General features: G+C 45.5%; 3 protein-coding genes across 7 annotated transcripts; 1 reads left to right on the top strand and 2 right to left on the bottom strand.

Moving 5' to 3' along the window:
• Nucleotides 1-8,042: 8,042 nt before the first annotated feature.
• On the bottom strand, nucleotides 8,043-11,121 carry sirt5 (sirtuin 5). 4 transcript variants are annotated; one of them, XM_037249541.1, is made up of 10 exons: nucleotides 11,038-11,099; nucleotides 10,493-10,550; nucleotides 10,267-10,376; nucleotides 10,043-10,176; nucleotides 9,474-9,699; nucleotides 9,111-9,198; nucleotides 8,982-9,035; nucleotides 8,793-8,916; nucleotides 8,579-8,694; nucleotides 8,043-8,510 (listed from the first exon to the last, which is right to left on the bottom strand). In XM_037249541.1, exons 3-10 carry the CDS (start codon nucleotides 10,361-10,363, stop codon nucleotides 8,438-8,440), a joined length of 912 nt encoding a protein of 303 aa, XP_037105436.1. In that variant the 5' UTR covers nucleotides 10,364-10,376; nucleotides 10,493-10,550; nucleotides 11,038-11,099; the 3' UTR covers nucleotides 8,043-8,437. The 4 variants fall into 4 exon arrangements, with proteins under 4 accessions (XP_037105436.1, XP_037105434.1, XP_037105435.1 ...); XM_037249539.1 differs by having other exon boundaries at nucleotides 10,981-11,091; XM_037249540.1 differs by lacking the exon at nucleotides 10,493-10,550 and having other exon boundaries at nucleotides 11,038-11,121.
• A 669-nt stretch (nucleotides 11,122-11,790) lies between these two features.
• LOC119121618 (phosphatase and actin regulator 1-like) lies at nucleotides 11,791-17,282 on the top strand. The gene is made up of 13 exons (XM_037249414.1): nucleotides 11,791-12,023; nucleotides 13,233-13,397; nucleotides 13,460-13,540; nucleotides 13,644-13,769; nucleotides 13,874-14,077; nucleotides 14,146-14,413; nucleotides 14,668-14,861; nucleotides 14,956-15,112; nucleotides 15,273-15,328; nucleotides 15,411-15,472; nucleotides 15,901-16,041; nucleotides 16,121-16,197; nucleotides 16,285-17,282. Exons 1-13 carry the CDS (start codon nucleotides 11,909-11,911, stop codon nucleotides 16,298-16,300), a joined length of 1,662 nt encoding a protein of 553 aa, XP_037105309.1. The 5' UTR covers nucleotides 11,791-11,908; the 3' UTR covers nucleotides 16,301-17,282.
• tbc1d7 (TBC1 domain family, member 7) lies at nucleotides 17,274-19,327 on the bottom strand. 2 transcript variants are annotated; one of them, XM_037249542.1, is made up of 7 exons: nucleotides 18,965-19,327; nucleotides 18,675-18,755; nucleotides 18,399-18,589; nucleotides 18,151-18,288; nucleotides 17,923-18,068; nucleotides 17,624-17,771; nucleotides 17,274-17,542 (listed from the first exon to the last, which is right to left on the bottom strand). In XM_037249542.1, the coding sequence occupies exons 1-7, from the start codon at nucleotides 19,074-19,076 to the stop codon at nucleotides 17,456-17,458; spliced, it is 903 nt and encodes a 300-aa protein (XP_037105437.1). In that variant the 5' UTR covers nucleotides 19,077-19,327; the 3' UTR covers nucleotides 17,274-17,455. The 2 variants fall into 2 exon arrangements, with proteins under 2 accessions (XP_037105437.1, XP_037105439.1); XM_037249544.1 differs by having other exon boundaries at nucleotides 17,624-17,753; nucleotides 18,965-19,325.
• Between the last annotated feature and the right edge of the window lie 5,490 nt (nucleotides 19,328-24,817).

Here is a 24,817-nt window from a genome sequence, read left to right on the forward strand (position 1 = left end):
TGATTTCCCCTCAGCGTCTGCAGTCACAGCAGATGTAGTTCCCAGCTAAAAATAGATGCAGCTGCACCACGCATGGCAAGAATTTGGGCTTTTCTGCCTTTGGAACACACACACACACACACACACGCACACGCACACACACACAGACACACACACACGCGCACACACACTTCTTATCTTAAGACTGTTTGAAAAGGAATAATAAAGGACCTGGAAGTAAGGTATAAAAGCAGCTTCCTCCCAACGGACAAAAGAGTGTGATGCGTTAATTATTCAACTTTATATATCTACAATTTGTTCTAGAATTAGTCAAGAATTTGCTATACTCATTGGTCTCCCTCATGGGGGAAATTATGAATGCATAGCCTGTTTGACATAGAAAAAGGTCTCCAACATGCAGTCATAAGGGAGCAATTTGGAGTGAGAGAGTTGCGAGCACTGAGAGTGCTGCATGCGCCATTTGAAGCCTTGCTGAAGGGCACAACAGCAGCAACCCAGCAAGCAAACTGGCATCTTTCCAACAACCAGGTGCCTCTCATGGATAGAAATGTTTGAAGGGACCATGAGATTAGAAGCTCCATGGTATAACTAGGAGGAATGGCCAAAGATTCATGGAAGAATACATTTTCATTTCAAGTGTGAGCCAAGCGAACTTTAATTTGTCAAATGAGGGCTCGCATCTGGAAAAACATGTACGTATCTCAAGGCACCGCTGCGCAATGGCCATCCAATAATGTTATCGTTGACAGAAATGAAGGCTGTTTTCTGCTTTGAATGATTTTCTGCACGACAGGCTTTGAACACGCAAAGCCACATCCGGCCACACGCTGAGCCCCTGCTTCGTTCCGTCTCCCCAAGTAAGTGACGGCTGCAGATATTTGGACCATCCTCTCTCCAGGATGCCTGACAGTCAGTCCCCTATTGCCATGGCAACAGAGGCAGTAAGACGAGCAGTTATGAGTGATACGCCGCCAAGGTGTTTCCCGATCTAACACGACAGCTTACGCTCTGTTTTTGCTGCTCCTGCTCGCTCCACTCCAGACTCTTTTTCGGGGGCTTTGAGCTGCATGGCGTGTGCAGCCGAGGTGTTTGCGTGTGACTTTGAGAGCCACGGTGAGGCGGCTGGCTCGCCATGCTCGCTGACATTTCTCAAAATTGAGGATCTGACGTGAAAGTAGGGCCAGCGCAAATGCGGAGGTCACAGCAAGCAATCAACAGCACAAAATCCACATCACGGTGTGGCTCGAGGGGGGTGAAGGCCAAAACTCAATGACGTGATTCTAAATTTGTCAAACTATCATCAGGTTTGGAAACGTCCAGAAACCAGGTCAGCCGTATGGCAATAAAACACACGAGTGCCGTCATGAGAGAAAAGTGACGAGCATTCAAAGCTCCCATGACTGACGGGGGCCATGGCAACCATTCCTTTCAATTTGGGCCACAGAAGTGGTGGGGTCCGTCTTTTGCTGGGCCCCAAATTCCTGCCAGTATGCCCGTGCGTGCGTGCGCGCGCGCGTGCATGCGTGCGTGCGTGTGTGTGTGTATGGCTTTGCCTCAATTTGCAGCGCATGGGAGTGTTATTGAGAGCTATTTTTAATTCTCATCTCCCTCAGCAAGAGATGTCAAAGGGAAGCTGAAAAACACTTCCACTGCAATCTCAAACCAGCCCATTGCGCACACACAAACATACAGTTTGAGAACTCACCAGCTGCATCTTCAAAAGAAAGCCCGCCAGATTGCCCATGGATTTTTTTTCTTTTCATTATGCTTTTTAATTTCTCTCTTGAGTGCTGATGAGGACAATTTTATGTGGAGTTCAGCAGCCATCTTTCTGATTGTTACCCTGAGTGGCTGCAATTCTACTAGACTTCCAAATTTGCTTTTCAAGCAGCAAGAAAAAGTATCGCTTCTCACATTTAGTGGAAATGAAAATGAGTTTTTTAATTCTCCGGGCACCTCCTAGACACACTGCAGAACTCAACATGCGGCAAATGGCAACGATATCAATTCCCTGCGGAGGTGACAATCCATTGATTTTCAGCAGCACTTTTTGAAGTCACAGCAGACTTGAAAGCAGGATTACGCTCATCCTGATGGAATACCGACAAGGATTTCTCTTAGGCAATCGGTTTTTACACAAACGCCTATTGTCAGTCAATTGCCGTCTCGATTACGTCATTGTCAGGATCGGAATGGAGCAGGGCGACCAAATGCAGCTTGGACCAGGGTTTATTAAGGGAAAAGGTAATTGGAAGGGAGGATGAGGGGAACAAACCAACAGAACCGGCAAACTAACATAATTTAACGGACCGACCGACAGACTGGCTAACCAAAACAGAACTGACAAAGACAGGAACCAAGAAACAAGAACAATCCGACAGGGGAGTGAGGGGCAGACAGGACTTAAATACAAACCGGATTCGGTTGTGTCCCCAGTTTGCTATGTGTTGTAGGTTGTCATCGTCTCTGTGTGTCTGTGTGCTCGCCCCTCCCTTCCTGTGTGCCCATGATTAGTGTGATCATACTCACCTGCCTCTTGTTACCTGTCTTGTATTTAAGTTCTGTTTGTGTGTCACTCCCGGTCGGAGCATTGTTGACGATGCATGTGTCACTGTCATGAGGTTTGTTTGGTTCCTGTCTTTTGTTTCACGTCTTTGTCGGTCAGTCCTGTTGGTTTTGTTGTCAAGTCACGTCAGTTTGCCGAGTCTGTCGTTTTGAGTTTGCTACAATAAACCCTGGTCCAAGCTGCATTTGGTCGCCCTGCTCCATTCCTCTCCGTTCGTGACAGGTTGAAGTTGGGAAATTGTGTAAAATGTAAATAAAAACAAACTACAATGATTTGAAAATCCTTTTCAACCTATATTCAATTGAATACATAACAAAGACAACATATTTAAACTCATAAACTTTGTTTAATTTTTCAAATAATAATTAACCTAGAATTTCATGGCTGCAACACGTGCAGTAGAAGTTGGGAAAGGGCATGTTTACCACTTCGTTACATCACCTTTCCTTTTAATAACACTCAAACGTTTTGGAAGAGAGGAGACTTATTCTCTTAGCTTCTCATGTGGAATTCTTTGCCAGTCTTGCTTGATGAACCGCTTCAGTTCAACAGTTTGGGGTCTTCCCATGAAAAAAAATGACATGGTGTGTCAAGCAAAGTACAAAGGAAATTCACATTTTCAAAACTTAGTTCTGTTCAAATAGTGGGACTTTTTGCCAAGTATATTTTTAGTTCAACTTGACAGAACAGAGATTGCTTCAAATGTCAACTTTGTTTACATGTCCTCCCAGCCATCCCAGGACGGCGACAGTCGATTACTTGCAGGGAGACAGGTCTGGACTGCAAGTGGGCCAGGGAAGAAGCTGGACTCTTTTACTTCGAAGCCACGCTGTTGTAACACGTGCAGAATGTGGCTTGGCATTATCTTGCTGAAATAAGCAGCGGCGTCCATGAAAAAGACGTTGCTTGGATGGCAGCATATGTTGCTCCAAAATCTATATGTACTTTTCAGCGTTTATGTTGCCTTCACAGAAATGTGAGTCACCCATGCAATGGGAACTAATGCACCCCCATACCATCACAGATGCTGGCTTTTGAACTTTGCGTTGCGTTGATAACAGTCCAGATGGTCCGCTTCCTCTTTGGTCCGGAGGACACGACGTCCAGTGTTTCCGAAAACAATTTGAAAAGTGGACTCATCAGACCACAAAACACTTTTCCAATGTGCATCAGTCCATTTTACATGAGTTCGGGCCCAGAGAACCCGGCGGCGTTTCTGGATGTTGTTCATAAACGGCTTTTGCTTTGCATGGTAGAGTTTTAACCCGCACTTACTGATGTAGTGACGAACTGTATTTACTGACAGTGGTTTTCCTGAGAGCATTTGGTGATATCCTTTACACACTGATGTCGGTTTTTAAGGCAGTGCCGTCTGAGGGATCGAAGGTCACGGTCATTCAGTCTTGGTTTCCGGCCGTGGCGCTTACGTGCAGTGATTTCACCAGATTCTCTGAACCTTTTGATGATATTATGGACTGTCGATGTTGAAATCCCTAAATTCCTTGCAATTTTGCTTTGAGAAATGTTCTTAAATTGTTCAACTACTTTCTCACGCAGTTGTGGACAAAGTGGTGAACCTCGCGTCATCCTTGCTTGTGAATGACTGAGCATGTTTGGGGAGGCTCCTTTTATACCCAATCATGGTACCCACCTGTTCACAATTAGCCTGATCACGTGGGATGTTCCAAATAGGTGTTTGATGAGCTTTTCTCAGCTTTCTCAGTATTTTTTGCCAACTTTCCCAACTTCTACTGGACGTGTTGTAGCCATGAAATTCTAAGTTGATTATTATTTGGCAAAAAACAATTAGGTTTATCAGTTTGAACATTAAACATGTTGTCTTTGTAGTGTATTCAATTGAATATGGGTTGAGAAGGATTTTCAAATCGTTGTATTTTGTTTTTATTTACATTTTACACAATTTCCCAACTTCAACCGAATCCGGTTTGTACAAGACAGCTAACGAGAGGCAGGTGAGGGTGATCACACTAATCATGGGCACACAGAAGGGGAGGGGCGAGCACACAGACAGAAATTATGACAAAATGTACACACAATGTGTGATGATCGGGGACGAGTCGTGTCAGTCATGGCTTGGTCTCCCATGGCTGCTTCTGGAATGGGCTCACTTTGTCGATGAATCCTGAAGTCTACAAAACCGTTTTGTCAACGGAAAAATGTATCCAAACTAACCATAAGTTCATCATGCAACGAGACGATGATCCAAAACAAAACACACCACCGACCCAACAAAGGACTTCATCAAAGGGGAAAGTGGAATTTCTCAGACTGGCCAAGTCTAAGACAAAGTCCAACCAACGGCTGAAGGGAGAAATCCCCAGAAAGCAACAAGAAGTGAAAGAGACAGCAGTAAAATCAAACGGGCACATCAAATATCGAGCAGTCGCTCGGTAAAACCCTGGACACAAAGTGTGACGAAAGCTGGGGACATCATCACAAATACTCATTATCACCAAGAGCGGCGCGTGTGCTCTCTGACAGATGACGGCTCCTCAAAGCAAATATTGAAGCGGCGGCACCCGCTGTTTGCAGATCAGAGCTCTCATCTGGCAGAGAAGGAGCTCGAGAGATGACTGCCGCGCAAAACCACACAGCCGCTCTAACAATGACAACTAACCTTGTAATGATTGTTGGCGAGACACAAAATGGGCGTACCATCATTGGAAAATGAACGATGCAAGCATCGCGTTTGGTTGTTTTCAATTGGAACTGGGCCTCGAGCCCGCTGGGATCAGCTCCGGCATGTCCGCGACCCAAATAAGGTTAAGCGGTATGGAAAATAGAGGAGGAAGACTTTGCTTGCCCAAACTGGATTGTACACAGAAACAGATGTGAACGCTGATCTACTAAGCGGGCCTGCCTGGGAGTGTGTTGGGCATTCTGCCAACACATCGGTGAAGGGAAGAGGTTGAAAAAGGAGATCACGCTGCGGAAGAAAAGCGTGGAAATGATGAACTGCAGTTTTGCATTGTTAGCTTCTTGTAAACATGCACTTCCATCATGTCAGGTCCCGACAACACTGGCCAGTGCTTCAACTGACACAAGCCAAATGTGGCCCTCCAAAGGGCTAGCAAAGTAGCACTTCTCCTGAAACACACACACACACGCACGTGCACGCACGCACAATAACCGACTGGTAGCGCAGCTGTTGCCCTCACGTCTGATTATGCTATTGACACTTGGCAGGAAGCACAAGTGGAAACGTGCCTGCAGGTCTGAATGTGAAATCCACAGAGGAGGCGGCTACTCCATTACATCCGATGATGTAACTCGTTTACAACGCGGCCGTTTTTCTGCGTGAATCCACACAGTCAGTCCCTTTTTGCGCAAGCCGCTATCATGCCTCAGTTGCGTCCACGTGCTGATGATGAGCAAAAGGTTAGCTGCTCCCTTATCATACGACCAAATGGTATCAAAACACAAACTTTCACAAAGTCGACACAAGTCGCTGCTTGCTAGCAGCTAACCACATGTAAGCCTGACGGGCAGAGAGCTTAAAATGTCAACAGTTGGCCGTCTTTACTTTTGGCAGAGGGAGGAGCAATGTTGTCTATCCATCCATCCATCCATCCATCCATCCATCCATCCATCCGTTTTGTAGGACTGAACCAAGGTCGGTAGCTTTAGCAAGGAAGCCCAGCCTCCCCTTTCCCGAGCTACTTCATCCAGGTCCTCTGGGGCTGGCCGAAGAATGCCGTCTCCGGGGCTTCCTTGTGGTGTCACCTGCCCGGTCCACCTGAAATTCTCTTTTTGAGCGGGGTGTGGGGTGATGACACACTAAGTTTTTTACATTCTTTTGATCTGTAATTTCATCTCTCTCTGGGAGAGACAGCAGACTGTTGTGGGGTTCATTACGTAGACTACTTATGTAGCGCACACAGAGTAATCGAAAAGATCCACAACAATCGAGCCAACACATCGCAAGGAAAAAGTCATTTGAGTGTGGTGACTCATCTTTGACTGCAATTTTTAACACACAATTTCTAACAATGCAGCAAATGTGTTTAATGCATCTCAAATAGCAAGTCTACTTTTCCCTTGGTCTTTGCCAACTGTAATATTTTGTGCACAGACCAAAAAAAAAAAAAAAGAGCCTGAAGACATTTGACAGCGCCTGTCACTTCACAAGCCATCCGGCGAGTTAACGTTCAGAAACATGTTTGAAGCATGCAGCTGACCAACAGAGATTTCTTGCTTGGAATTTTTCAACTAACACTCCAAGAGAAACAAGCGGTGAGGGCATTGAATCTAAAAAGGGGGCTCCAAATGTAAACAGTAGCACGCAGAGAAGCTTAGCGGGGCTAAAAATAGAGCCATGGAGAATGAGAGGGAGCAGGCAAGAGAGATGTCGAAAGAGAAAGCTTTGCTTACGGTCAGGGATTAGTGCTTCCCTGGAGGATTTTCACTCCAAAAACCTAATCTGGGGTGATTGGGAAGAGCACCAGCTTCAGTCATCTTAATTCTGTTAAACCCTGCCCGGCCCAGCATGCATGGGCGTGCATGTGCGTGGGTGTGTGTGTCTTTAGGCCCCCATTAAGCGTAGAGATTCCGCTTTGGCTGCTCATAATTGAAAGATACTTATTCAAATGTATACACACAGTCACATACACACACAAGGACACACAACACCACGTGCCTAATTACCAGCTACGGGGAATATTAAAAGTCTACACACCCCTGTTCAAATGCCAGGGTTTTGTGATACGAAGAAGAATGATAAATGAATTAAAATGCCTTTTCCACCATTAGTGTAACTTATTAGCCATACAGGGGAAGGAAAGGTGTTGACATCTCGCCACGGCTCGCCCCTTTCAGTGGGCAGGCTAATGTTGACTGGGAAATGCATTTGATAAAAGAGTGAATGTGAAAGATCCTCTTTGTGTCATGTACAAAATGTGACGTGTGTATTTGATGAATGATGGCGAAGGCACACGGTCAGTGGCGCCCACCGGAGCAGGATGGGAGTCACAAGCATTTTCTGGCACGTGCTCGCAACTTACATAGCATCTGGGCCGGCTGCGCTTTTCCGCTCTGCCTTTGACAGCCCGAGCAATCTGGCCAATACAACTGAGATTGGCATGAAATTGTGGCTGAGCAGGCGAGAAATTGGCGCTGTTATTTTTGGAGCGGAGTCACGAGGGAGCGTCTGACCATCATCCGCTCTCTAATGAGCAAGTGATGACAGCGAGGCGAGTGAGGCGCCTCAAATAATACAGACGGCATTGAAAGTGAAGCCCTGATGCGAGAGGTAGAGCCCAGAAAGAGCAAAGATAAGAACTCAGGGGAGAAATCATAGCTGCCTGATGCTAATAAACTGTAAACAGAATGATGATGAAAGTTGGGGGGGGCAGATTGGCAAATGTCACGCACCATCTTATCTTCCACAAAAGCAGATCAAATCAAATAATACTGCGACATAACGAGAGAGTGCCACACACAAAAGGAGGAAAATGTCTGAATGACAAGAAAATGTTTTTTTAATGAGTACCTTGACTGACATTTTCATCATGTAACAATTCATGTAATGTGGCACTGACAGTTTTCTTTGGCGTCTAAGCTGTACCACAGTAGAAAACTTGCCCTTGAGTTTAGTGGAGCGTTTGGCATAGCAGCGGGTTAACACTGCCCCCTGCTGCCACACACCGAATACACAAGACTGGCGCGAGTTGTTTTTCCGATGACCTAATATTTTGCACTTCTCATGCGACTAAATGAAGGAACTTGCATTTGACAGTTTTCAAGTCTGCTGCACGCTGGCTTCAAATTTTTACTACTTAGGAACAAATAATGACTTACGCCCGACGCCGTTTTTTTCTAATCATCATCCAACAATCAAGCAGTTGATAGTTTTCATTGATTTTCAGATGGGTGGGCACTCAAAGCAGGGGGTAAGGTCGTCCCACAAGGCCCATGAAAATGAAACCTAAAAAGTGAAACGATACAATGTTGTCAATGGCTGCGTAAAGCAGTAAAAAGAAGAATGTAACCTACTTGAAACGCATGGTGGCCGGTGTGTCTTCCATGTTGAACTCGGCCACGGGCACGCCTCTTGCGGCCACCTGAGGAGCAAACATGGCTGCCGGATATACCACAGAAGAAGTGCCAACCTGTGTGTGTGGGGGGAGCATTGTGTCCCACAGAATGTAATCGTTGCCAAAATAGTTCCAAATTGGACAGCAAGAACACAACACTTGATGACACTCACCACCAAGCAGAGGTCACAGATATCCAGCACTTTCTCCGCTCGACTTAAGGTATCCGAATCGAGAGCCTCTCCAAACCAAACGACGGCTGGCCTCAGAAGGCCGGAACAGCCGGCTTGTTCACACCTGGAACACACGCACATGCATGTACGCATTCACGCAGACAGCAGATGACCATGCAAGCTTCTTACCTGGGGAGGTCCTGGACGGGGATCTGAGCATCATGTGTTCCTGGCTCCGGAGCTCTGAGGAAGCAATTTGATACGAGGTATGAAGCACCTCAACGTGGCCAAACCAAAGGTGCCATGCACATCACTTACCCTTTGCCCTCCAGAGCGGCACAAACGGGGCTCTTGTAATTGGCCACTTCATGGCCGCAACTCATGCAACGCGTTTTAAACAGACTTCCTGGAGAGGGAAAGAGACTGAGCAAAACAGGATGTTGTTTTATTACAGGTTTATTACAGGTACAACCCTCACAGGAGCGGAACCCTACGAGTGAAATTCCACTACTAGTCTGACGGGAAAGCATTATTTGACTTCAGATCAATCTCTGGAATGGGGCAAACATTTAGATTCTTTAGCTTGTCTTTCCTCAACTATACAAACTGACAGACTATTTCCATATTTAGTCTTGGAAGCCAAAAATCCAAATCAATTGCCAAGCTACAGACAGTCATTACCGTGAATTTCCAGGATGTTTTTGGATCCAGCACGGCGGTGAAGTTCATCAATGTTTTGAGTGATGACAGTGACTCGGCGACCCTGCCCGGCCAGACGCTCCTCGCACTGCGCAATGGCCAGGTGAGCAGGATTCGGGCTTTTGCTAAGCATGACTTCGCGACGGTAGTGGTAAAACTCCCAAACACGGGAGGGGTTTCTGGAGAAGGCCTCGGGAGTGGCGAGATCCTGAAGGGGCACACACGGTAGCAACGTTCAAACACAACACGGCCTCTCGATCAAAGTCGATGATGGATAGATCCATTGCGAGCGCTTAACCCCATCGCAATCTCAATCCTAACCGTTGGAGTGTACAATGATTTTAGTTTTTTTTTTTTATTGTTTCTTTGCTTTGCGTAAGTCTTTTCCACTATGTGTAGCACGAGAAAAACCCCAAACACATATAAGGCAAGAAAAAAAAGCGTCCCCATTTCAGATATTTAAGTCACCTTGGTGACAATTTTTAACATGTCAAATGCTGACGTGCAACAGAATGCCAGTTAGTATTTGAAGAAAAGGTGCAGATGCATACCTGAGCTTGCCACTTTCTCCAGTAGCCCCCGGCCCCTCTGAAGGTGGGGACTCCACTCTCTGCACTCACACCTGCTCCGGTGAGGATGGCTATATTGGAGGCCTTGGAAAAGAGCTCCCTAAATGCGGCCAGGTCTGTGCAAGAAAATGCATTCCCAACATTGACAATGATGACAGTCTGTTCTCGATAGGAAAACAAAAAGAGTCTGTGACCGGTGCTCTTACCCGAACTGGGTCTGGTCATGCTTGGGCTGTCCCAACATTTCCTCAGTGGAGCAAAAAGTTTGATAGGGCTTCTGGAGGTCAGCTGCCGTACAATCATCAGGTTTGGATGACTAGGGATGAAGTTCATTGTTATCTTTGTGGCAACGTTTTTAATGCTTTTTGCATCATTGCATCTCAGTGTCACAATAACTGGTCGCATATAATGTGTACCTGCTATTGCGCTGACCAGTAAGTTCATTAAGTTATGGACGTATGATCTTGCTTGAGACTCAACATAAATTGTTGTGTGACATGACAGAACAGTGATTGCTTTATGATTGAGACATTCAGACATATCCATTTAGTTTATAACCTCAATGTGCATTCCACGTCACCACCAAATGCAACACCAAATCATATTAGTATTCTTAATGAATGTCACTCCGATACTATCAGTTAAATAGGTGTCAGTTGTTCAAGTGTTATAAGTTAAACTGTCATGAAAATGTTGTAACACTAACGTTTGACGTCTTCACAGGTTGGAGTTTATGAAACACTTTTCCAAACCTCGTACATGTTAATGCAGGTTGGGGGACAATTACAGTATAGGCTACTACGCGTAGCTAAGCGAGTAGCTTGTTTACGGTTAAAAAGAAAACAAACCCCGTTTCTCGCACAAGCTGTACTTATATAGCGACATTTACAGACTGTAACTGTAACGAAGTGTATGCACACCTTTAAGAATACATTTCCAAGTTCGTTCATATGCCCGACTTGAAAGTTTGCCACTACCTGTCAAACTGTGACAACGGAAACTGGACACTTCCGCTTCGTCTGCCACTACCTGTCGAACTGTGAGAACGGAAACGGGACACTTCCGCTTCCGGATGTCCGTCTGTTCCGCCCCTATTCCATTATTTAGGACTACGAGTTGAAATTTCCAGCTACTGTCAATATTAAACATAATACAAAGGAGAGTAAATAAAACACATTGTCCAAATAACGCTACAAGCGGATATAATCACGAATGAGGATAGCGGAAAACGAGACCAACAGAGGGCGCACTCGTACCACTTACTGCGCATCATATTGGGGTGCATGTGGACAGTTTGTTTAATTGGTTAAACCACATCATTAGATCAAAATAGTGCAAATTCAGAATAAACAAATATAGGTACAATTTTTGTACAATGGACACGCGCCAATAAACGACTGGATATTTGATTTTCATTTTTGTTTAATCTTAAAAATATTAAATATTTTGACGTAAATAAAGTGCTTTTTTTTCGATTCATATTTGGTCTCATTAGTGTTTGATGTTGGTTTTCCTTTTTAGGTGGTGATGGAGTGAAATTTTGAGAACCTAACCCTAACCCGCTCTATCTGATGACGGCCACGTTATTGTCTGTAACCCAATGTCGTCTGATTTGATATGATACAGCAGACCTCCTAACAAACACCTTCATGAACAGATAATTTTGACTTTCCATTGAATATGAGCGTGTGACGTGTCGGAGATACCCCTCCCAACCCCATCCTTACAATAGCCCACCCACTCCTGCACTGTCTGTCGGGCTGAGCGCTCGCGAGTGGCTGCGGCGGCGCCGAGTCTCGTCACGCCGGTCGTCTGTGGACGCTGGCCGGCTGGCAGGCCCGGGTGGACATGGCGGCGGCGGCGGCCCCGGAGCAAGAGGACCGCAGGCCGATCCGGAGGGTTCGTTCCAAGAGTGACACGCCTTACATCAACGAAGCGAGGATCTCTTTGCACCTGGAGACAGGTAGGGGAGTCGGGAATCGACAACGATGAGCGCCGCATATCATATTCTATTACACCTGCAGCCTCTCGGGGCCAACACATGGTCAAAGGCGTCCCCATCGGTGCTTCGTTATAGTGACCGCCCCCGAGACATCGGCATGACTACGAGGTTTTATGATGCAGCTTGGCGGTACCCGTGATGCACAGCTGCACGTTGGAGGATAATAACCTCACGGTGACTCACACACATGGGAAAATTCGCTTGATACGATGGCTTTATTTTAAATGGATGATTCGTGGAGAGCTCAGCCTGGTTCGGTAATCATGTCAAATTTAAAAAAGGACGCTAAACCATGCAATCTCGAAAGTGACCCTCCGTTGACTTGAAACGCTATCATGGCATTACGAGACGTGTAGGCATAGCAAATGGTACTGGTTTGATGCTGCGCTTGTCACAGTGACAGTTTTCTTTGTTGCCATGGTCACGATGAACAGCTAAAACATTGCTTTCAAAATGCATACGGGAAGAGAGCTCTTTCTCCCATTCGGCAAAAGCACACTCATCATCCTCATCCTAATCGTGCTGGTTGAAGAGCTTGGCGAACGCGTCTATGCAAAGCTGTACAGTGGTCCTGAAACTGAATAGCGAAGCCTCTACTAGGGATCGGCGTTCGTTCACCATCACCCACATAATGACCCCCCCCCCCCCCCCCTTTCACCCCCCACTTGCGCCACTACTGCATCCGAGTTGCACTGGACCCTCCCCCAGAAAAGAAGAAGAAAATGACAAATGCCAGTCACACGGTGCATTGGCGACACGTGCCATTTTTGCTTCTTAGTCTATGTCAGAGGTTTATATCTACCGCAGCCTACTGTTGTTTTTACAATATAGTACTAAAAAGGAGAACTGTGTGGAGATAATCTTCAACCAGCGCTCCGGTAGACCGGTAGATTCCAGGCCTCAATCGTTTTCCTCACCAGTCAATACTAAACACAGTACCAGCACCTCCCAGTAGGTGATGCTTTAGTTGAGCTTGACGGAGGGGACGTATCAATTCAAATCCTCAGTTTTGTGTTTCAAACACAACTGTGGAAACACTTGCACACGTGCGGCTACATCATGATGTGTTTGCAACCACAGCTGGATGACACTGGTCGGATCGCTTGACCTTGGTTACGCGTGTTTCTGCGAATGTCATTTTATTGTTGAAAACTTTTGATTTTGTTGCAGCCGAAGAAGTAGAAAGGCTAGCGGCAATGCGCTCGGATTCACTGGTTCCTGGCACGCACACGCCTCCCATCAGGCGGCGAAGTAAATTTGCCACCCTGGGGCGTCTCTTTAAACCCTGGAAATGGAGAAAGAAGAAGAGTGAAAAGTTCAAGCAGACCTCCGCTGGTGAGGACGAGAACACAATGCACTCTTCTAGACTGCATTTTAACCGCTACTTTACCTCTCAGTGCTGGAAAGGAAAATGTCCACAAGACAGAGCAGAGAGGAACTGATCAAGAAAGGCGTGCTGAAGGAAGTTTACGAGAAAGGTGATGGCACATCCAAACCAACAAGAATGTTCATGGTGTTGACTTGGCCGTCCCGCCGTTCCAAATCGTGACATTGCGCTCTTGTGCCGCGCTTGCGTAGTAGACAGTTCGTCATCATCGGTACCACAGGAGGAGGGGAAGATGCAAAATGGCCGCTCTCCCATGCCGGGGCGCAATTTGCCACAATTTGAAGGTACCCAGCCAATGGAAGGAGCGGCTGCGACCGGGGGTAGGCAACATTGAAACAACATCAAAAAGCAGCGAGCAAAGTCGAAGAAATTGGATTAGAAATTGGATTAGTGCCGTGTTTCGATTGCCTTTCTTTCTCCTCAGGTGTACTGGTGTTTGACATCCCCGCTGAGAGTACAAGTCAACCGGACCAAGCTCAAAAATGTAACCAGGCTCCCCCCGCAAAAAAACCTTCTGTGTACCCCGCGGACAATATTGACTCAACATTGCACAGACCTCCTGCAATACACAAGCAAGGTCCAGCGCTACCACCAAAACCCTCCAGCAGGATCGCAAATCACACAACAGGTACATTCGCCTCTGTGACATTCTCGGTCGCGGTCTCCGAGCTCCTCCTTTCTTTGGTCAATTTCCAGATGGCACCCCGGTGAAGTTGCCGTGCATGGCAGTGAAGCTATCTCCTCCTCTAGCGCCCAAGAAGCTCATGATCTCCGTACCCGCGGGGTGCGTGGAAGCCTTGCCGCCTCTGCTCGCCTTCCAGAAGTGCTCCGCCCCTGCCAGCCACGCCCCCGTGGGCGGCCACTCACTGCAGTACGGAACACTGCCCGTCCCGCTTCACCCGCCGAGCCGAATCATCGAGGAGCTTAACAAGACCCTAGCGCTGACCATGCAGAGGTTTGAGAGGTGGGTGTCCAAACAGGTTGCCTGGTGGGCTAATGTTTTTGTCATTTCTGTAGTTGTGATTTTTGTCCATAGGATTTATTTGGAACCAATTCCAATTTTGCACATTTGTGACCAAGATCTTGTCATTCTTTGGTTTTGCGAAATTACATTGTTATCCCAAAATGTTTCATTTAATTTGTATGTACTTCTGGGGACGCTCGTGTTGATCTCTTCAGCAAGAACTCCTGACCTTTGCCCTTTCCCACCAACCACAGTTCTGTGATGCGCGGCATTCCCACGGTGATGATGGAATGCGACGACAAGGAGAATCTCCCCAATGAGGCGGACTACGAGGATCTGCCTGTGATGTATGGGGATGACGATGAAGACGAGGAGGAATTAGAGGAGGAAGATGAACAAGTGGATGAGGAGGATGATGATGAGGAGGAGGATGAAGCATTGTTTACAAGTAGGTATAAAGACATGTAAAGACAGACATCAACAATGTGCAGCTGCACTCGCCCATGACGTACGTGTGCTGATGAATTTTCTCGCCACTGCAGGCACGCTGGCCCTGAAGGTGCTACGAAAGGACTCTTTAGCCATTAAAATCAGCAACCGTCCATCAAAGAGGGAGCTGGAGGAGAAGAACATTCTGCCGCGACAGTCCGACCTGGAGAGACTCGAGTCCCGACAGCAAACGGCGACCAAGCTGACACGGTGCAAATATGGCCGCCACTCGTGTACTCCCCCACCCTCACTACAAAACATTTTGTTGGTCCAAACAAAATGACTCGTAGCGACCAGATGAACACAATTCCTTCCTTCTCGCATGACTCACAATGTCATGTCAATAAAACTAAAAGATTTTTTGTTCCAGACGATTGAGTCAGCGCCCAACTGCCGAGGAACTGGAACAGAGGAATATCCTGAAACGTACGTTACGTTGCATGCTAAAAATAGAACACAAAAGACAAAAGAGCACCTACGAGATCAGTCATCTTTTCTTCTTCTTTAGCTCGAAACGACCTGGAGGAGCAGGAGGAGAAGAGGGAGATCAAGAGACATTTATCCAAAAAAGTAAGTGAGCAGCTAACTCTCTGTGCAGATGTTTTTTTTCGAGAGGAACATGGTTGCCATGGTGATCTGGACTACCACCACACGCTATTCAAATGACAGCGCCTTCTTAGGACAACTTGACCTTTGGCTTGAGTCACTGTGAATGCTTTGTGCAGAAAGCAAATGAAACAAATTCGCTCTTCACCTTTGAAGATGCCTGATTTTTAAAATGTGTTTTAATAGCATGACTTCATTTAGTAGCGAGTAGCTGCATTCATGTCTGTTTTGGCAGTGTCTGAAAAGCACCAAGAAGCCAATTCAAAAGCAGAACGCACACTTGATTTGGACAAAATGTGCAGCATCGCGCCTGACACAGCCAGTGACGATGGCAGCGTGTAATTTGCTAATTTGCGTTTGTGGCTCACACCGACTCTGCCTCCGCTTTCTAGCTCAGCCAGCGGCCCACGGTGGAGGAGCTAAGGGAAGCAAAGATCCTCATTCGCTTTAGCGACTACGTGGAAGTTGCCGAGGCTCAGGACTACGACAGGAGGGCAGACAAGCCCTGGACGCGACTGACGGCCGCTGACAAGGTTCCCGCAGAACGACAGCAAGTCCAATTTGGAGTGGACCACATTTGATTCATCTGCTTGACTTGTGTGTGTCATTCAGGCTGCCATAAGGAAAGAGCTGAATGAGTTTAAAAGCACCGAGATGGATGTGCACGAGTCCAGTCGTCACTTCACCAGGCATGAAAACAACAACAAAAAACGACAAACACTTTAGCCCCAAATTACTCTTGGAAATGTACCTAAACTATCACTTTTCTTCTGCAGGTTTCATCGGCCCTAAAGGAACGCTGGCCAAGGTGATATTGGCGCATAGGCGGGCAGACGACACACTCGGCAACTTTCCTTGGAATGTCGTTCCAGACTGATTTGGATTTCCAAAAACATATTGTATCAACAAACTGCACTTTTGTCAAGTCAAATCGGTGCCAATTCGGATTCATTGAAAGAAGACTGGACTTGAACGAGACTATTGGTGATTTGGAAATCCTAATTCAGCTTCAGACTCATTTGAGCCTTTTCCATGTTTTACTGCTAAAGAGCAACATCTTTCTGTTCATCCACCAACGTCCTGTTTTTTTCAGGCCACGAGGTTCTTGCGGCCGGCAACAATTCTAATCTCCGTGTTCAAGTTGCACTATGTTGAATTGTGACAGGGTACAATGATCGTGTTCCATAAATCAAGCAGAATGAAGGGACAGATTATGTGCAATGAGACTTAAGTAGACTATTGTGACTTTTAATAATATCATGGGGGGGTTATGATATCAATTATGTCAGTGTTTGTTGGGACCATTTCCATTCTTCCAGGTGAGTTGAGACTCACCCAATACTTGGTTCTTCAAAAATCAAATGTCTTCAAAATCAAATCAGCAGTGCAATAATCTCAAACTCATCTTGACTTGTTGAAGCGAGCACAACTTCCGGGTTCCAGTTCCCTAATTTGAACCAAACCACGCGAGTGCGTTTGAACGCATCCCACGATTGCCGACGTGGACCCTTCAGTGAGCTTCTGGTTCAGAGCGCCTGCAGTCAGGTTGACAGCACTTTTGATTTCTCCATCCTGCTCCGTGTTTGTGTGTGAGAGCATCTGCGTGATAGTGTGCGTGTTGCCAAGCTACTTGCTTGCGTGCACACAATCACACTACTTGGACATAAAAAGAAAAAGTGAAATTTCAAATGTTTTGGGGTAAAGCATGTATTATTTATTGTGAGTCTTTGATGATGTACGCAGTTTCTTAAACAAAGAAATATGATTTTGCCTGCTTGGGGGTTTTTTTCTCTTCCAAACATTCTCAGTTTCTCACCATGTTCATCATGGCTGCTCATCTCCCTGTCCTTTCCGGTGATTGCTCATGAGATCGTGATGATCAGTATGTACGGTCCAGGTCGGAAATCTCTCTGGAGTGTGAAGACAACGAGCTGACTTGCCCACAATTCACATGGCGTGTATCGGGGTGCCACAATATTTGTGCCACAAATCGATAGCTTTCGTTACGATGGCGTCCGTGTTCTCCTGCGGTATCTGCAACGGTTAAACGCATGGTGAGGCGAGAGCGCTGTGAAATGTTGATCGCGGCGGCACGTCGCACAGTTGCGGACTCACATTGCACAGGAACTTGACAATGCCCTCCGGTCGGCTCATCCCCAGCAACATAATCTTGTAGCTGAGCAGAATCTCCAGGGCAACAAACACCAGGATCTTACAGGAGCCACTGATCACCTTGTCCCACACTCTTGAAAACACATCCAATCAATAGGACATATGGAAAGATATAAAAGTAAATCACAAACTTTCAAAATGTATATTTCAAGAACAGAAACATCTACTTTTCGTTCCTTTGACAGCTTTTTGTGCAACACTGGACGGAAAAGAAAGAAGTGTGTTTCGGTTTGAGGACTCACCTCTGCAAACTGGACTCGGGCAGGCAGCCCGCAAAACAGCGTTTGAACCAGAGGTTGTATGGAAGTTGTGCCAAAGCGCCGCTGGTCTTTAAATGACTGAGGAGGCCTGGCTCCTCCTGACTCAGGTAGTGCTCCAGGCTCTTTGGCTATACCAACAAAGGTGGCACAGAACCATGGCCGATTCAAAGCTAATCCACAGCCACACAAATGACACGCTGTGACACTTACAAGATGTGGAACTGAGTCTCCAAACTTGGTGTGGAACTGACTGACAAAACTTTTAATGAGCCAATAGCAGTCAACGGGATCCTCAACTATCTCCTCCATGGCTTGACTGATGGACAGGAAGTCCTCATGCTCTTTATCCTGAAAACCAGATTAACAGCTGATGTATGGGAAAAAGAAAAAAAAAAAAACACGCCAATATATACACGGCAGTAGCTGTGAAGATTCACTTGCAAAACGCGACATCATACCGGTGGTGAAATTTCAGAGCAGCGCGGAAGCATTTGGCTCTCCAGCTGGAACATACGCAAGTACACATGGGTGGAAGGTGAGGAGGACTTGATGAATCTCATCACTTCCAGAGCCTCCATGATGTCTTGGTACTGCTCCTTTCTATAGCTTCCGACCAAGGTATGAGAGTCGCTATGGGGCGGCAGGACGCCTGAAGAACATGGAGATAATACGTGATGCATCAAAAATATTGGACAACCAATTGCAATGCAAGTTACAGTCTAAATGTGTCTTACCTAACAGAACCTTCCACACATGGACCCTGTACATGGACGGGAGAGGAAAACGTTGACTGAAGGTACTCAGCTTCTCAAGATCTGTCAAAGAGGCACAGTCTCTGTAAACAAACCGGCTTGCATATAGATTCATGCAAGCCAGTTAGAAAATAAGAAGTTCATCTCTACATTTAATAGATTATGACCGATAAGTGAAATTGACTAATTGCATCATTCTGACCATAAAACTGTCTTTAAATCTTCTATGAGTGACTCGGTGTTTAATCGTATGTAACAAAATTGACACTCACCCAGAGGGTTATCCTTCAGCAGTATTTCAAGGGACTTTTTCTCCTCCACTCCTCTAAAGCCAACTTTCTCATAATAAGCAGAGCGAAAGTTCCTCTGAGGGTCGTCAGCCATAATTTCACCTGACAAAGCAGCCCACACACGAGAGCAAGCGTTTCACGAGGGCTTCGTCCTCTACGGTTAAAGCCTTCGTAGTTGTTGCACTATTGGCATGGCTGCAGATATTGTTTGCGTCACCGGACCTTAACTTCGAGTCACATTTATGACTAAATAAATAAAATCATAATGTAATGTATGTTAAACAACACGTTCGCGTTCTGTCACGTTCTTCTTCTTCTTCTTGAGGGAGTTTTGTGGCGGTTGGCAAGAAAAATGTAGGTGCATTACCACCACCTAGCGGTGTGGAGTGTGAACCTGCCCTAGTGCTAACAGTATCAACAAAACAAACAAACTAAAAAACACACTATCATTCTAAAATCCTGCTGTCAGTATAATATTTTCGACGAGAACAAGAAACTTGGATCACATTACCACGAAACTGGCCAAAACAATGAAGGTCTGTTTTGTTACATTTTTAGCTACATATTTTTAGGGCAGTGGTTCTTAACCTGGGTTCGATCGAACCCTAGTGGTTCGGTGAGTCGGTCTCAGGGGTTCGGCAGAGCCTCGACTGGGCAAGTCCAAACACACCTGATTTATTCTGTAAATTCGTGACGACGCATATCTGAACTGGTCTCGCAAAGGCAACAGCAGAAGTCACACTGATTTGCAGGTATGTAATTTGTTTTGAGTTCATGCGTTGTGTTGGTTATGTGCTTTGAACAAGGTGATGTTGATGCATGGCTCATTTTGTGCACCAGTAATAAACATTGATGTCTTGAATTAAAAAAACAAAACAAAACAAAAAACAGTCAAGAGGGGTTCGGTGAATGCGCATATGAAACTGGTGGCAGGGACTGGGAGAGTTTTCCTGGCCAGGAGTCAGTTGTGTAACCAGGCCACCCTGGCCTTGCCCACACGTGCATGTTCACACCCACACTTAAATGCATGGGCACAAGCAAAACGCATTTGTGCGCACACACATACACACAATCATTCTTTGGGTTTTGTTGTGGGTGTGAAGAAATGGGGTCGAAATACAAAAACTCCTGCCTAGCTACAAAAACAGATATGCTCAAACCTCATTGAATAAAGTACATAAGCAGACAAGTATATTCACATATTAAAACAATAAAAGAAAAATTTTAAGCATATAATTATACCTACACACCAAATCAATAAAGAAGACATAACTAGACATTTTTGATAGGCGGTAATGACAAAGGTTTTTATAACTTTATGATCTGATATGTATTTCTGTGCACTTTGAAATAACAAATGTTCTTTGATATATTGCCTGAATAGCTTAATGACCCTTAAGGTACTGTTTAATGCATGCCTGATGGTTTTCTAAATCACGGACACTGCCAAAGTCGTCTAAAAATGTTCAGTACTTGATTATATCTTATGTTTTGATTAATGCTAGACGCCAGCTTTGGATTACTACTGAACGTTCTGGACAGAGGGAAATGTTTTTCCTAACAATGAAAAGATATGTGTCAAAAGATAGTGTAAAACAAACAAACAAATGCATGGTAAGTGGTGAGTAAGAACTTTGCATAGTCAGGGAACATTAACAAATTGATGATGTCACAGCCAAAAGTTCACATAATTCCATACAAAATGACAAAATTGAAAGAATGATGAATGGGCAGTGTGCGACAGTGGGCAAAGTGGATGTATGTGCAAGAATGGTTTACAGGAAGGACACTTGGAGATAAAACCGGTAGAGGTGCCAGAGGAAGAGCGGCAGGAGGAAAACAACCAAGAACCCGGCCAAAGGTGATCGCCAAGGCCGAAAGACGGGATGGAAAACAACAGCCCCCACACACACCGAATCGCCCATAATCAGCACCCACCCCCACGGAACCAGCCCTCACCGAACCAGCACCCACTCTCATGGAATCAAACTCTCCTGCGAACTTGCCACACCCCCTGACTCATCACCCATCAAACTCGGCCCACACTGGCATGTGCAACTGAATATAAGCTGACCAAAGAACCTTGAACGTTGCCTTTTCTGAATGGAGACTTTCTGCTCTTGAGCATGGTCACACAAAAGGCCCAGCGCTGTATTATACTTTCCTGAAAACAGAGCTTTCTTAACAAGAATTGTGATTGAACTCAACCAACCTGTGTAAGTCTAAATTTTGTTTCGGTGTCTTAGCCTTTTCCTGTTGAGTTACATGGTGGATAGGAGGGTAAAAGATGGTGCGTGAGTGTGTATTGGATTTGGCCCAGACGAATTGGCTAAGATGAAATTCCAAATTTCAAAGCTTGACATGGAGGACCTGAAGTAGGGGGCCTGAGTGGGGGTTACTTAAAAGTTAGTTCTTCAAAATTAACTATTGTTAAATTGGTAAAGGGGAATTTGTTGGTTGAACCAGTAAACCTCCATTCCCGTTCCAAATTTCACCAGAAGATGGTGCCAAAGTCAGATTGACCTAACATAGTAAATTAATAGTTTAAAAAGTCATTGATTAGATGAAGACTTGTTCTGAGGCACAGCGACACACAATTTTGGATTGTGTTATATTATTTTGTTTTGCTATAATATACTTGAAAACTGCTTGAATATTTTAATTTGCTAACTAGGGAAGCCCATGCTCATCGTTAGGTAATGAGAATGAGACATGTTAATCACAGTTAGAGTAAGCTGCAATATACTTTATTTTGTTTTGCAATATTGTATAGTTAGTAGCAGCTTGAGCAGCATCATAGCACTGATGTTTCATTTACACATGAATGTATTAAGAGTTGAGTAAGGACAAGGGGCTGACAGTGATACCGTGGGTGGAAGACTGCAATCCCACGCTTGAGCTTGACCTAGAGGTCACCAGCTTGTCAAAATACGTTTTGAAGATGCTTGAGTGTTTTAACTTGCTAACTAAGAGAATCCACGATCATAGTTATGATTATGTGTTAAATTGACTATTGTGAAAGTATGTGTTATTATTGTCACAATGTTTGATCAGTATCAAACATGAATGTAATATTGATGTGCCATTTACATATGAATGTATGAATGTGAGCGAAGACAAGAAGGCGGAAAGGGTGGTCAGCAGCACTAAATTCCTGGGAGTCCACATCACAGACGACCTCACCTGGACTGTGAACACCACAACACTGGTCAAGAGGGCACAGAAGCGCTTGTACTTCCTGCGGAGGATGAGGAGAGCCCACCTGCCCCCACCCATCATGAGGACGTTCTACCGAAGCACCATAGAGAGCATTCTGACAAGCTGTCTCTCGGTGTGGTGTGGAGGTTGCAGCGCCTCCGATTGGAAGAACCTGAGGAGAGTGGTGAGGACAGCAGAGAGGATCATCGGGGCTCCTCTTCCCTCCATTCAGGACTTGTCATCCCAGCGCTGCGTGTCCCGAGCCCGTAATATTATCAGTGACCCATCACACCCCCACCATGGACTGTTCTCCCTGCTGCCCTCTGGGAAGAGGTTTCGCAGCATCCGCTGCAGGTCCACCAGGTTCTGCAATAGTTTTTTCCCTGCTGTCGTCAGACTGTTGAACATTCAAACGTAGCATTCCTCTGCACATTTGTAAATACTGCTTTTGTCTCCTGCACTGTTTACATACTTTATCACTGCTGCACTTTGTACTTTATAATTATCTTATTTCATATTTTTATATAGAATGTCACTTTTTTAACCAGCCGAAATACCACTACATTGTTGAAAGCCGTATGCAACGAAATTTCGTTTTGTACACACCTAGTGTTGACAAAATGACAATAAAGTTCTGTCTAAGTCTAAGTCTTAATGGTGATACTAAGTGGTGGAAGACTGAGGTCCCACATATGAGCGTGACCTCGGTCACATTCATCCAGTTGAAGCCTAAACAAAATGCTGTTTGACGGAACACAAGTCAGAGAAAAAACATTTGCAAATGTCACGTTGATGGACAGTTGACAAGATTTGGGAGTGCGAAACAGAATGAAGCATCCCTGAGAAAATTGTTACTTCCGTGAGAACATGGTCACCTCATCTGGTTGAATCCGGTTGAGACCGGCTGAGATGCAGGTGCAGTCTATTCTGGAAGCATTTGGGTCATCTGAGGCCAATGTATGACATCATGGAAAAAAATGTACCCACGAACTGGACTGGTATAAAAGGTTCGTTCGGACGAAGAGCATCGCTCTCTCTCGCCCGGTGAGCTTTCCCCGTCAGGGGTATGGCCCCTGCGGCTACTGCCGTGGGTCGAGAACGCCGATTAGACAAAGATAGATTTCATTCTTTCTGAGATTAACCCTAGGTCCGTTAAGATGAATTTATTCTATCTTCAAATTGGATTTAGTCAAATTTTAAGCTCAAAGACAGGCTAGGGGATGCAGACCTAGGTGCAGGAGAGAGGAGCCATTTTTAGGGCGTCGTCATCTCCATTCTTTGGGCCAGCCTGTTCTTTTAAACAGAATTCGGATTTTGGAACAAGGAGAACTGATCACTCGACTTTTCCACCAAACAGCATTTTAGACCTCTAGCCTCTTACCCTTTTTTACTATATTTTTGAGTTTTCAATCGAGAGAACTTCGAGACTGAATAATTTTTGCTCTTTTGAGAATGGTGAGTGGAAATTGTTAGTTGTTCGAACAATTGAAACTTGTAATTCGCTTTCTTTCTTATTCATTAAATTTCTACTTTATAAGCATCTACCGTTCTTTTCCATGTATAATGCGCCCCCATGTATAATACGCACCCTAAAAATGGCATGTTGATGCTGGAAAAAAGCCTGTACCCATGTATAATACGCACCCAAATTTTGACTTTTTTTTTTTTTTAGATTTTTTTTTTTTTTTAAAGTCCCAATGATCGTCACACATGCGTCTGGGTGTGGTGAAATTTGTCCTCTGCGTTTGACCCATCCCCGTGTGATTTTGATCCATCCCCTGGGGGAGAGGGGAGCAGTGAGCAGCAGTGAGCAGCAGCGCCGCCGCGCTCGGGAATCATTTGGTGATCTAACCCCCCAATTCCAACCCTTAATGCTGAGTGCCAAGCAGGGAGGCAATGGGTCCCATTTTTATAGTCTTTGGTATGACCCGGCCGGGTTACTTAAGTCCGTAAACATAAAATTATTTCAGAAAAAAGATCATCTTTGGGAACAACCGGATGTTATTCTGCCGGTCAGTATCACTGCGCATGCAGTAGCAAACTCGATAGCGAAGAAATATGTGAGACTCTCAACGGGATCACCAATATTTGAGTGATGGTCCAGTTATTTATCACAATTATTTATTATTATAATAATAATATATATAATATATATATCCATCCATCCATCCATCTTCTGTACCGCTTAGTCCCCACGGGGGTCGCGGGCGTGCTGGAGCCTACCCCAGCGTCATCGGGCAGTAGGCGGGGGACACCCTGAACCGGTTGCCAGCCAATCGCAGGGCACACAGAGACAAACAACCATTCGCACTCGCACTCACACCTAGGGACAATTTGGAGCGCCCAATCAGCCTACCAAGCATGTTTTTGGGATGTGGGAGGAAACCGGAGTGCCCGGAGAAAACCCACGCGGGCCCGGGGAGAACATGCAAACTCCACACAGGGAGGGCCGGAGGTGGAATCGAACCCGCACCCTCCTAACTGTGAGGCGGACGTGCTACCCAGTGCGCCACCGAGCCGCCTAATATATATAATAATTATTTATTTATTATTCACAATTGTCATGGTGATCTTTCTGGTGATTTCTTAACTAGGCTGGATGTATTTTTTTTGTTGGCGTTGATTTCTCCGACTGCC

The sequence above is a fragment of the Syngnathus acus genome, chromosome 4 (assembly GCF_901709675.1).
Source record: "Syngnathus acus chromosome 4, fSynAcu1.2, whole genome shotgun sequence".
NCBI lineage: Eukaryota > Metazoa > Chordata > Actinopteri > Syngnathiformes > Syngnathidae > Syngnathus > Syngnathus acus.

Excerpts from the sequence above, each read along its gene's own strand:
- sirt5 (XM_037249540.1), bottom strand. The coding sequence starts at position 10,363 with ATGATTGTACGGCAGCTGACCTCCAGAAGCCCTATCAAACTTTTTGCT. Across the intron at positions 9,199-9,473 it reads AAACATCCTGGAAATTCACG|GAAGTCTGTTTAAAACGCGT; the intron begins GTAATGACTGTC and ends TTCCCTCTCCAG. Across the intron at positions 8,511-8,578 it reads CCGGCCACCATGCGTTTCAA|GTTTCATTTTCATGGGCCTT; the intron begins GTAGGTTACATT and ends TTCACTTTTTAG.
- LOC119121618 (XM_037249414.1), top strand. The coding sequence starts at position 11,909 with ATGGCGGCGGCGGCGGCCCCGGAGCAAGAGGACCGCAGGCCGATCCGG. Across the intron at positions 14,414-14,667 it reads ACCATGCAGAGGTTTGAGAG|TTCTGTGATGCGCGGCATTC; the intron begins GTGGGTGTCCAA and ends CACCAACCACAG. Across the intron at positions 14,862-14,955 it reads GGATGAAGCATTGTTTACAA|GCACGCTGGCCCTGAAGGTG; the intron begins GTAGGTATAAAG and ends TCGCCACTGCAG.
- tbc1d7 (XM_037249542.1), bottom strand. The coding sequence starts at position 19,076 with ATGGCTGACGACCCTCAGAGGAACTTTCGCTCTGCTTATTATGAGAAA. Across the intron at positions 18,756-18,964 it reads GCTGAAGGATAACCCTCTGG|ATCTTGAGAAGCTGAGTACC; the intron begins GTGAGTGTCAAT and ends CCTCTTTGACAG. Across the intron at positions 18,289-18,398 it reads GCTCTGAAATTTCACCACCG|GATAAAGAGCATGAGGACTT; the intron begins GTATGATGTCGC and ends TCTGGTTTTCAG.